This window comes from Maniola hyperantus, chromosome 1 (assembly GCF_902806685.2).
Source record: "Maniola hyperantus chromosome 1, iAphHyp1.2, whole genome shotgun sequence".
Taxonomy (NCBI): domain Eukaryota; kingdom Metazoa; phylum Arthropoda; class Insecta; order Lepidoptera; family Nymphalidae; genus Maniola; species Maniola hyperantus.
The window spans coordinates 3704314-3717105 of record NC_048536.1 but is presented as its reverse complement, the minus strand read 5'-3'; the positions used below and the strand labels follow the sequence as shown (position 1 = coordinate 3717105).

At 37.7% G+C, this 12792-nt stretch overlaps 1 protein-coding gene across 2 annotated transcripts; it reads left to right on the top strand.

Annotated features, from left to right (window-relative positions):
• On the top strand, nt 1–12478 carry TfIIB (transcription factor IIB). 2 transcript variants are annotated; one of them, XM_034969067.2, is made up of 6 exons: nt 1–38; nt 234–344; nt 2087–2387; nt 4115–4249; nt 4828–5049; nt 6293–12478. In XM_034969067.2, exons 1-6 carry the CDS (start codon nt 22–24, stop codon nt 6452–6454), a joined length of 948 nt encoding a protein of 315 aa, XP_034824958.1. In that variant the 5' UTR covers nt 1–21; the 3' UTR covers nt 6455–12478. The 2 variants fall into 2 exon arrangements, with proteins under 2 accessions (XP_034824958.1, XP_034824965.1); XM_034969074.2 differs by having other exon boundaries at nt 11–122.
• Nucleotides 12479–12792: the final 314 nt, after the last annotated feature.

Genomic DNA, 12792 nt, shown 5'->3' with positions numbered 1-12792 from the left:
GACAATTATCAATCATCAATCATGGCGAGCACGTCGAGGTCTGTTTTCTATTTATTTTATTACTGTTTTTAAAGTTAAAACAATTAAAACCCGAATATTGTGTGTAACAAACATGAGTTAACGTAAGTTTACGATTGTGGATCAACTTGACTCTTGAGCGGGATAAAACGGTTGCCTGATGTTAAGATTTCTAATGTGGAGTGTTCACTAGTAAACTTTCTTTGTGGTTTTAGGATTGAAGCTAATAAAGTGGTGTGCTATGCTCATCCAGATGCTCCGCTTATTGAGGATTACCGAGCGGGTGACATGATATGTTCAGAATGCGGGCTCGTGGTTGGCGACAGGTGAGCTAAAATAAGTAGATCACAACTTTATGTCTCGTGGTATATACCTACTTACAATCTTCCTTAGTTGACTTGAAAACGTAAACAAGTCTGTTATTGTTAAACACGTAAGCGAAGCTCTACGCATGGTGTAGAGGAGGTTCTCGCAGCAAACTAACAATGAAACTAGTACAAGTGGAATAGCTACCAATCTTAGAATGTCTAAACAGCTTCTCAAAATGCGTCCCTTATTCGTTTCTCGAGAAGTTTCTACGATTTATTTACCTTTTAGTTTAGTTAAGTAAAGAAAAATAGATTATAAATTGTTAAGTACATTTCAGATTCTCAGTGAATTATGCATCACCTATAAAGGTTTTTTGTGCCAAGGCCAATAATAATTCTGTAAGGATATGAGCGATTTTGAAATATCAATTGCACATTTGATTGTACAATTTTCAACGCTTTTATGTTTAGGAGGTAATTGCGATACCTATATTGTGTTTGTATTATGCTTGAATACATCTTGATTTGTAACTATGTATTTACAACTACTTAAGTAAATTATAAATAAGTTATAGCATGGTTGGTGGCATGCACTTTTACATGTACTTTATACTCTTTTCTTTCTGTGATTCATATATCTATTGAGTCAGCTAAAGAAAAATGGATACATTGGTATATGTAAAATTCTCAGTGCATTATCTATATATATAAAAGGAAAAGGTGACTGACTGACTCACTGACTGACTTATCAACGCACAGCTCAAACCACTGGACAGATCAGGTTTGAAATTTTTGAAAATTCAACCCCTAAGGGGGTGAAATAGGGCTTTGAAATTTGTGTAGTCTATGCAGACAAAGTCGCGAGCATAAGCTAGTCACCTATAAATGCAAGGATATGAGAGATTTTGAAATGTATCTTTTGCACATTGATTGTAACAATATTCAATTCAGTTAGTTCAGTATTCAATTCTATTCAATATTCTTTACTTTTATGAAATAGGTATAGGTATGTTCTATAACTTTAGGGATCTTGTCTCTCTCTGCACCATGTGTATTTTGTTGAACAGGTTCTAATGCATTGTAAATGTCAAATTTAGTAAATAATATTAGTTACGCAGACATGACCTGCATTGAATTACACAATTGCAATAATTTTGGTTGATTGACATTATTTCAATAGGCTGTGTTTCATATTCTCTACAAGAATATCAATAATTTAGCTACTAAGACTGATTGCTATAATTGAAATAATTGCATAAAAAGTTATGTAATCTTTTGGTAAGATTTAGCAGTAACCAGTTCAGATCACCTTTGTAACCCTTCTTAGGCTAATTAGGCTGTTTAGTTAGTTTGTAATTTAATATAAAGCTAGCTTATTCCTGCGACTTTTTCGGAGTGGAATACATAAATTTCAACTTCCTATTTTACCCATTCAGGGGTTGAATTTTCAAAAATCTTTTCTTAGCAGATGTCTTACATCATAATTAGCTATCTGCGTGCCAAATTTCAGTCCGATCCATCCAGTAGTTGTGAGCTGTGCGTTGATAGATCAGTCAGTCAGTCAGCTTTTTCTTTTATATATTAATAGATAGATGATGCAAGCGTCTTCATCGGCATGCATTTAGGTTTTTAAAAATCCCATGGGAAGTCTTTGATTTTCCGGGATAGAAGATTTTTAAAAACCTAAATCCATGCAGACAAAGCGGGCATCAGATATTTGATATTAATATCCAAGCAAATTATTTTGTAACTTTCCACAGAGTAATTGACGTGGGCTCAGAGTGGCGTACCTTCAGCAATGAGAAGTCTGGAGTAGACCCGTCCCGTGTGGGTGGTCCAGAAAACCCACTATTATCTGGCGGAGATCTATCCACCATCATTGGTCCCGGCCGTGGAGACGCGTCATTCGACAGCTTCGGAGTGTCCAAGTACCAGAATAGAAGGAACATCAGCAGCACCGACAGGGCTCTAATCAATGCTTTCAGGGAAATAAACACAATGGCCGACAGGATCAACTTACCCAAAACTATTGTGGACAGAGCCAACAATTTGTTCAAACAAGTAAGGCAATATTTTTAATTCATCATCATCACAAATAATTCACAACCCATTGGTGGTCCATTACTGACCATGGATCACCTCTCAGGATAAGAAGAGTCTAGACCTGGGTGTCTGGTGCACTTCGACCGTCCGCTGTGCCAGATTCTTCTTTCCACGTACATGCAAACTGTGGAACCAACTCCCATCGGCGGTGTTCCCACTAGATTACAACATGGGGTTATATAAGGGGCGGACCAACAAATTCCTAAAAGGCCGGCAACGCATCGGCGGTTCCTCTGGTGCTGCAAATGTTCATGGGCGGCGGTAATCACTTAACATCAGGTGACCCGCCTGCTCGTTTGCTCGCTATCTCTATTTAAAAAAAAACTACAAAAGTACTAACGTTAAGAAGAATAATTCTCAGGCATGTAGATTGTAGATTTCCTCACGATAGTTTCTTTTACCAATAAACTAATGATGACCAATTACTTAGAATGCATATAAAGTTAGAAGTGCATAGGGTACTTACTACAATGTGATTTTCTCATTAATCTTTTTATAATATCACCAAAAAACATAAATGAATATTATTACTTTGAATCTACCTTTGAAATATTTACAATTTAGGAGTAGGTATCTTATAGTTGTTCAAATAGTAGTTTTATCTTTCAACGCACATTAGAATGCTAATTGTGTTTACACTTAGTGAATGTATGGTGACACAAATAACATAAATTCTATGACAACTGATAATAATTATAGACAATATTTTTAGCTTCATTTTAATCTACGTACTGTTACCTACCTACCTTTGGTACATACAATACAAAATACAAAAAATACCTCTTTGAACCAAGATTAAATAAAATTAAAAATAACCTTGAATTCACATAATTCCAATAGCATTCCAGTCATTTCAGTCCACTGATCCAGCTTATTGCTGTCCAGTCCACTGATCTAGTTCATTGCTGTCCAGTCCACTGATGCAGCTCATTGCTGTATTACTACATTTAATTCCAATTTACTGATTCAGGTACAACAGGCAAATAACGATGTGTCAATGCTATTTCAATTGCTTGGTTTTGCAGCACAATAATCTTATACATGTTATAAAACTTTTTTAAATCCATAGGTATTATAAATGTGCAAGTGTGTCTGTATGTCGGTTAGCTTTTCAGGGCCCATCTGTTTTGACAAAATTTGGTGTAAGATACCTTGCATCACGGGGACTGAAAAATGTAGCCTAACATTTTATCCCGATAATCAAAGAGATTTTTAAAAGCCCATCCGTTGAACCGATTTTGACGTTTAATACAGTGATAGCTTGCATTCTGGTGAATGTTCAATCATGTCAAATCAAAGTTTATCATAAAGTAGGTTTAAGTTCCGCAAATTTCTAGTGCGCGTGGCCGCCATTTTAGTGACGTCAGCACTAGACTGAAGTTTCGAGCTGATGGTATATTATTTCGGCTGACGTCATTACGATGTTAATGAGACATGGTTCCAGCGCAATAGTAATTTGCGGGACTTATATATATATATATATATTTTTAAAAGAATATTAACCATATTAAATGACTAATATTCCCCTTTCCTCTCCAACTAAGCGCCAGGCTTGTGCTAGGAGTAGGTACAACAATAGTGCAACGGGCGGGGTTTGAACCGTCGATCTTTCGGTTTTCAGTCCACTCCTTTACCGGTTCAGCTATTGAGGCTCTTATATTACAAGTATGTGTGAATGATTCCAGGTACACGACGGCAAGAACCTGAAAGGGCGCGCGAACGACGCGATCGCGTCCGCGTGCCTCTACATCGCGTGCCGCCAGGAGGGCGTGCCGCGCACCTTCAAGGAGATCTGCGCTGTCAGCAAAATCAGCAAAAAGGTACACTCATTTCATATTTCACTTCCTTTAAATTTTGACAGTAGGTATGTCAATTTTATAACGTAGGCACTCACTAAAAAGGGGTTTTTTGGGCTGCCCAAGGAATACGGATTAAAGTTCGAATGAAAGTCCGTAATTTTTCACGTTATAATATCTATCCATGAAAATTGGTATTAGTCAAGCAAATTGCTATTGCGCTGGAACCATGTCTCATTAGCATCGAAATGACGTCATTTTGACGTCAGCCGAAATAAAAATATACCATCAGCTCGAAACTTCAGTCTAGTGCTGACGTCAATGGCGGCCACGCGCATTAGCAATTTGCGGGACTTATATAATTGTAATTGGAGTTTCGGTTGAAATGTAGAAGTATGTGAAAGAACAGCCTATGTCCATCTCTGAGATGTCGCATATCCCTGTACCAAATTCCGTCAAAATCTGTAAAACGGATGGGCCGTGAAAAGCTGGCAGACAGACTTGCATTTACAATATTAGTATGGATAGTTCGGAAGCACATACTATAATTAACTTAACTAAAAATACTAGCAAAAAATTATCAATAGCTTTTATCTTTCAAGGAAATCGGCAGATGCTTCAAACTGATCCTCAAAGCGCTAGAAACATCCGTGGACCTGATCACCACAGCGGACTTCATGAGCCGCTTCTGCGCCAACCTGGGCCTGCCCAACTCCGTGCAGCGCGCGGCCACTCACATCGCGAGGAAAGCCGGGGAGCTGGACATAGTGTCGGGCAGGAGCCCCATTTCGGTGGCCGCTGCTGCTATCTACATGGCATCTCAGGTAATTGTTGAAACAACAGGTGCACTCTCTATTCCCTCACTCCCATAGCCCGATGGGACGGGAATCCGACACGACCGGGGAAAGATCAGGTGCAGGACTGGCGGCTTTACGTGCTCTCCGAGGCACGGGGGTGCAACACCGCTAACTTCCTAACTCCAGGCTAGTAGGTACAGGCTAAAGAGAATTTAATAATAGAAAAATTCAATACCTAACAATTTTATTGGCCCGATCCGGGAGTCGAACCCAGAACCTCGTCATTTGCAGACGAGCATGCTAAACCACTAGACCAACGAGGCAGTCAGACCATTGCCTATTGCTACAATGACCATGCATTACTCTTTATCTTTACTAGCTTATGCTCGCGACTTCGTCCGCGTGGACTACACAAATTTCAAACCCCTATTTCACGCCCTTAGTGGTTGAATTTTCAAAAATCCTTTCTTAGCGGATGCCTACGTCACAATAGCTATCTGCATGCCAAATTACAGCCCGATCCTCCAGTAGTTTGAGCTGTGCGTTGATAGATCAGTCAGTCAGTCAGTTACCTTTTCCTTTTATATATTTAGATTATCGCCTAAGTGCGTGTATGATCAAAATGGCTACCCAATAGAAGAGCAGTTTCATCTGCCTAATATTTTATACTCTAATATTTACACGTTGCAAGTAAAATAGAATTTATTGAACTGACCTACCTACTACATGGCACTGTAGAAGTCCTAAATTTACCATAGTACAGGTATTTTATTGTTTACATCATAAAATAAACATGCATATTGAAAATTAATCTAGAATCTCGATGCTATTAAAAATCCTCGCCTGCGCAGGCATATTGCTTGCCTTGACTTTAATATTCTACTTTGCACAATTTCTACATTATTATTATTTTTAATAGACTAAGCAGCTTTCACTGATGCGTCAAGTTTTCTAAATGTTTGTCTAATCTATCCTTGAACTGGTTAACAGAACTTGACATAACCACATCCTTAAGCAATTTATTCCATATGTGAACAACTCTGTTGGTCAGAAAGTGTTTTAATGGATTTGATGATGGCAATTAATATTGTAGCTTCATATCATGTCCCCTAAATCTAAGATTGCTGTTTCTCGAATACATGCTCTCAAAATTTGGGACATTATAATAATTATTTAGTATTTTGTAAGTTTCAATTAGATCGCCTCTTTCTCGCCTGCTTTTGAGAGTGCTGAGTCTTTTGTTCATACATATTTAAAAATCCATTTCCAGGCGTCAGAAGACAAGCGCAGTCAGAAGGAGATCGGTGACATAGCGGGAGTGGCTGACGTCACAATCCGACAATCGTACAAGCTCATGTACCCATTCGCGGCCAAGCTGTTCCCAGAAGACTTCAAGTTCGCGACGCCCATCGAGTTCCTGCCACAGATGTGATACGGCTTTGCGCAGAAAGCACGACAGCGTCTCAAACTTGTAATTCAGAAAAATGCTTCGAAACGTACGTCGGATTCCCAATCCTACAGTCTTCATATTCAGATATAGATCCGTAAATTACAAATCCTACACGTGTACGCGCGCGATATATTGTGTTAGCAATTGCGCGTATTTTACGGTACGGTACGGTACTTGTTATTTCCAGATTTCATGTCAGAAGACAAGCGCAGTCAAGTTATCTAAAATGATGACTGCGATCATTCCCTCTCGCACAATTAGGGATGATCTATGCCAGCACGTGGCGGGCACGGGCCGTGCCACGTACGAGGCGCGGACGAGACACGGATTCAACATCACGAATTTTATATGAAGCAGTTTATTATGCTTCACCGTACGGTGTCCGTGGACGGAGGCCACACGGTGAAGCTTAAACTGCTTTATAATTTATTCATTTATTTTTGAATGGCGCGAAAGTATCTCGCCAATCAGCGTGCGACCGTCCGCTATTGGTTGTTTTCTACGCGCCATGTGCGAAGTCCGCTGCATAGCAGCGTCTTTCTGTGTTGTTCTTGTGTTTAGAATTTATTTTCTTCTGTTGTTGTTGATGTTGATGAGACATGGATGCATCACGGACGCCACACGGTGAAGCATAAACTGCTTCATATAAAATGTTCGTGATGTTTGAATTCGTGCCTCGTCCGCGGCTCGTGCCCGCCACGTGTTAGCATAAATCATCCCTAAGCCTGGGCGGCCATCGTAAAATAGAACACCTGTATACATATTGACGTGCTCATACAATACGTTGTATCACAAATATAACTCGCGTACGCGTGCTTTCAATGTGACGACCTGTCGTGCAGTCGCGTGTTTTGTATATTTCAGGCTTTAGTATGTAACGACCCTAAGATTAGGTCAATGTGTTTGCACCCTTTGGCCCTCTCTATTTTTTCTAAGGTCTAATGTTTAGTTTTAAGTAGTTTAAGGTAATACTCTAGGTAAGAATTTTCATTCTATTTCTATTCATCTCTTCAAAATTTTCACCATAATATTATTATTATTAAAGAGATCGCACATATAGGTACAGTACGCGGCAGAAAATAATGTACATTGGCCTTTAGAATGACATTTCGGCTTTGTACAGCGTTGACTCTGTGACTCATACCTATGTGACGTTTTGTCGGTCTCAACGACAGAGACAATGCTCTACAAAACCGCTATCCCTTTCTAAAGGTCGATGTACATTACTTTCTGCCGCGTACTGTATGTAGTTCTATAGTTCACAGATTTTGCCGAAAAAAAAAACCGGCCAAGTGCGAGTCAGGCTCGCACACTGAGGGTTCCGTACTACAGTCGTATTTTTTCGACATTTTGCACGATAATTAAAAAACTATGATGCATAAAAATAAATAAAAATCTGTTTTAGAATGTACAGGTGAAGACCTTTCATATGATACCCCACTTGATATAGTCACTCACTTCGAAAGTTGAAAATACTAATTATTAGTTCATGACCACAATTTTTTTTGTGTGATCTAACCCTAAATTCACGGTTTTCAGATTTTTCCCCAAATGTCAGCTATATGACCCACCTACCTGCCAAATTTAATGATTTTAGGTCAACGGGAAGTACCCTGTAGGTTTCTTGAAAGACAGACAGACAACAAAGTGATCCTATAAGGGTTCCGTTTTTCCTTTTGAGGTACGGAACCCTAAAAACTTACGGAAATTTTCCGTGGTGCGCGCTAGCTCTAACTGTCGTGAACTGTAGTACTATTATGACGTATCTATTGGTATAATAGAGCCAACGAGAGATTGCGTTTTTGACATCTGGCAGTTACATACAAGATAATAATGTGCCTACCACCTAAAAGCCAATAATGGGGAGATTTCCAGGCAACGTTCGAGAAAATTTTCATAGATGGCGCTGAATTTTACAACCACTAAAGATGAAAAATAATACCTATATCTATATAATCTATGCTTTAATGTTTAGGTCGTGTCAATCAATGACATAGATGAAGGGTAAGAGCTAGGGTGCACTGCAATTTTTCTTACGTTTCTTCCCCACAAAATCTGTGAACTATAATAGAAGTAATTAATTTCGCATCCGATTTAAATGTAAAAATTTAAAGCATAGATGGTATAGGTATTATTTTTCATCTTTAGTGGTGGAAGTTTTCAGCGCCATCTATTTATAAATTTTCTCGAACGTTGCCTGGAAACCTCCTCATTGGGAATTGAATGGCCTTGGGAATAGTGTGCCCTCTTGCACACATTATTTTGATATCTGACTGTCGAAACGCCAAAAACGCACTCTCTCGTTGGCTCTACAATAAGACCCTCAAAAAGCCTAAGACGGAATGACATGCATGTGTCATGGCATGCAATCATTTTTCAGTTTTTTTTAAACTATGTATTATAAACAGCAGTTCAATAGATATTTTTAAGACAAATATATTTCCTTAATTATGACTATCGCTACTAAGTAATAGTAAATAGGCTATTATTAGATATTATATTATTTGTAAGATAGATATTAGATTTGTTACCGCTTTTCCAAGATGTTTGATTGAATGATTTATTAATCAGTCATTCCATACACATATTTTTATTTTTTACTAGCTGATGCCCGCGACTTCGTACGCGTGGATTTAGGTTTTTAAAAATCCCGTGGGAACTCTTTGATTTCCCGGGAAAAAAAGTAGCCTATGTCACTCTCCAGGTCATAAACTATACCCATGCAAAAACCACGTCGATCCGTTGCTCCGTTGCGACGTGATTGAAGGACAAACCAATAAATCAACAAACCAACAAACAAACACACTTTCACATTCATAATATGGGTACTGATTTATGAAGTCTTAAGACACTACGGGCTTGATCTGATGCCTGGGCCAACCTTCTCAACTTTCATACTAATAAAAACTGGACCTATATCCATAAAAAGAAGTTAGTATTGTGCTCTCAGTTAGGTAGGTAATCCTATCCCAATCTAAATATATAAAGGGAAATGGCGACTGACTGACTGATCTATCTACACAGAGCTCAAACTACTGGACGGATCAGGCTGAAATTTGGCATGCAGATAGCTATTATGACGTAAGCGTCTGCTAAGAAAGGATTTTTGAAAATTCAATCCCTAAGGGGGTGAAGTAGAGGTTTGAAATTTGTGTAGTCCACGCGGACGAAGTCGCGAGCATAAACTAGTAAGGAATATGCGTGTGGTTTAAATGTACTTGATTTTTTTTCTCCCCGAATATTTATTGTTCTGACATTAAATCGCAACCATTATGTTTTTATTTAGTTCACTTTTAATTGCATAAATTATTATCAATTAAAAAGTGCAAAATAAGCGAGCGAAATTTACATTTGCGAAACGCATCACTATTGGTCGAAACGGAACGTGACGTCACGATTCACGTTTTCAAATTTTTTCTATAGTAATACTGTCACGTGACAGGTGACTGATGTGAATCGTGACGTCATTCATAGCCCGCGTAAAGTGGCGGCGTTTGAACTGATCAAATTTTAGCAATGTTATAAACATTATTTAAAAAAAAAAAGCATTTCAAACAATAATTATTTATATTTTTTACTATGTTAGTTATGACAATGTAAAAAGTGAATTATAATATAATTATTAAAAAAATATATGCATATTCCATAAAGTTGCTACCACATAATATTGTGCTTTTGTACTTTTGTTAAGTAAAATAATAATTTAATTGGTGTAAGTAGGCAATCCTAATTAATCAACAACATAGAAAAAAAATTTACAAAGATCATTTTAAAAAAATACTTACTGAGAATTGTTTGTTGAACAGTATAAAATAATAATCACCATTATGTAATAGTATTAAGTATATGTCAAGTATAATACTTATGTAATACATAATAAAATGTGTGATTTGAAGTATAAATTAACTCACAAATTGTTGCTATTTATTGTTTATTTAGGTTTTATTGCTAGCTAGGCATTTAATCTAGCTAGTTAGGCTTCTTTTCACTTTAAGAAACAAGTTATTTTCATAAAAAAACCATAAAATAATTTTTTAATCTAACTTGTTCTAAAAATTTCACTTCCTCGCTGCGCTTGCAAATTGCGCTACGTAGAAAATCTCAAGTTTTCAAGAGGGACAAGAAACTGTTTATTTCTGGAGCGACTAGTATAATAAAAAAAACTAAGTATTCAGAAAATTGGAAACAGTGTCGATACATTAAATAATGATATTTTTTTTACATTTGGACATAGCAGATTTTTTTGGGCCCTGAACACTGCTATGTGACTTTTTGTTATATTATTTTGGCTTATTTCAATCACGTAACGCACTAAAAAAGTCGTTTTTCTTATAGTATTATAGTATACTTAAGGTAAAAAGATCAGGGAGGTTCCTCCCATTGGTTCCCAAGAATAAAACCGGCCAAGTGCGAGCCAGGCTCGCGCACCGAGGGTTCCGTACTACAGTCGTATTTTTTCGACATTTTGCACGATATATTAAAAACTATGATGCATACAAATAACTAAAAATCTGTTTTAGAATGCACAGATGAAGCCCTTTCATATGATACCCCACTTGATATTGTTATCTTTCTTCGAAAATTGAAAATAATAATTATTAGTTCATGACCACAATTTTTTTTTTGTGATGTAACCACAAATACATGGTTTTTAGATTTTTCCCCTAATGCTGCTATAAGACCAACCTACCTGCCAAATTTCATGATTCTAGGTCAACGGAAAGTGCACTAGGTTTCTTGACAGACAGACAACAAAGTGATCCTATAAGGGTTTCGTTTTTCTTTTGAGGTACGGAACCCTAAAAAGATCAGGGAGTAAAAGTACTTGTTCCTCCCATTGGTTCCCAAGAATAAAACTACGATAATGTGATATCGTCGCTGCGCATGCAAAATCCGCTACGAAACTTTTGTTCACATTTAAAAGGTAGTGTCTTCGCCGGCGAAGACTAGGTCCCCGATTTCTAACGTCACCCGGACGTGGACTCACGCCACGGCCTCGGGGGCGTGCGGACTACAGTAGTCCACTCCACCCACCCCAACCTTATTCTAAGCCGTGGTCCGAGCCTTACAGGAGGCGCGAAGAAGGACGTTGCCCCCCCGACCTCTCGAATTATTTCTTCGAGACCTAGGGCTCACCCCCAGGCGGTGCTTCGCGCTCGCCAACCCCCCCCGGTGACGCTGTAGCGGCCAGTAGGGCCTACGCAGCATAATCAATCCGAAACAACACACAAACACAACATTTTAAAAGGTGCGTGTGCACAGAAACCCGTTCGCTAGGTGTAGTCCGAGATAACCTCTTTACCTCTTTAGCTATGTGATGAGATCTGAACGAAGTTTTTTTGTTAACACAGTGGACGATCATAGTGACCTTTCGTACTTCTTATGTTTGGGAACCTTTGCTTTTGTCACCAACATTGTAAAAAAAACTCGACATACGCAATATGTGTGTCTGACCTTATAATTTGCGTTTCATTTGAATTTTTTTATTATAAAATAATGTGTTCGGATGAGTACAATATGACTACAGTTTGGGAATCATACAGTTGGGCAAGGTTTGTTAATGATGAAATTTGTATTTCTATATTGTCGCAATAAAGAAATTTGTACATATTTGTATTTGGGTTTTGTATTTATTTGTTTCCGGGCTGCTATTACAGCCATGTTAGTATTTAATTCAAAAACTTGTTTTTAAAGTTCAAAGAATGATGCGTCAAGTTGGTCACCGTATTTGAATAATAATAATAAATTAGTATAGATTAACAACTTATTACTAACTTATTTACTTCATTGGCGATGGGTTGATCGTGATGATGATGATGATGATGTTAGTTATCCAACTGTATGATTGCTAGTCTGTGATCAACAGAGCGTGAGATGTGTGGGGTTACGATTATATTATGTAAGTGTAGACACGTAAGTATTTACATAAATAACCAACCTTTGTTATTGTGATTTTAAGTTTATTTACTAATAAAATAAGTATTCCAATTAAATGTCTGGCTAAGAGTTTATGTGGTTTTTAATGTTTCGTCATCCTTCAAATACAACTTCACAGCAATTTTATAGGTATAGTCCGCTGTACAGTGTGACCTTATATAAGTAATTTTATACAGGGTGCAACCAGAACGCTGGCAAAAGATAGTGACAGTACTGATGATTACTAATACGATACCAATAATAAATAAATAAATAAAATAAAAATCTTTTTTATTCGAATAAACTTTTAAAAGTACCTACTTTCGAATAGTCGGATGCATCTACCACTGGTTCGGAATGCCTTTCCTACCGAGAAGAACCAGCAAGAAACTCGGCGGTTGCTC

Excerpts from the sequence above, each read along its gene's own strand:
- TfIIB (XM_034969067.2), top strand. Across the intron at positions 345-2,086 it reads GGGCTCGTGGTTGGCGACAG|AGTAATTGACGTGGGCTCAG; the intron begins GTGAGCTAAAAT and ends AACTTTCCACAG. Across the intron at positions 4,250-4,827 it reads TCAGCAAAATCAGCAAAAAG|GAAATCGGCAGATGCTTCAA; the intron begins GTACACTCATTT and ends TTATCTTTCAAG.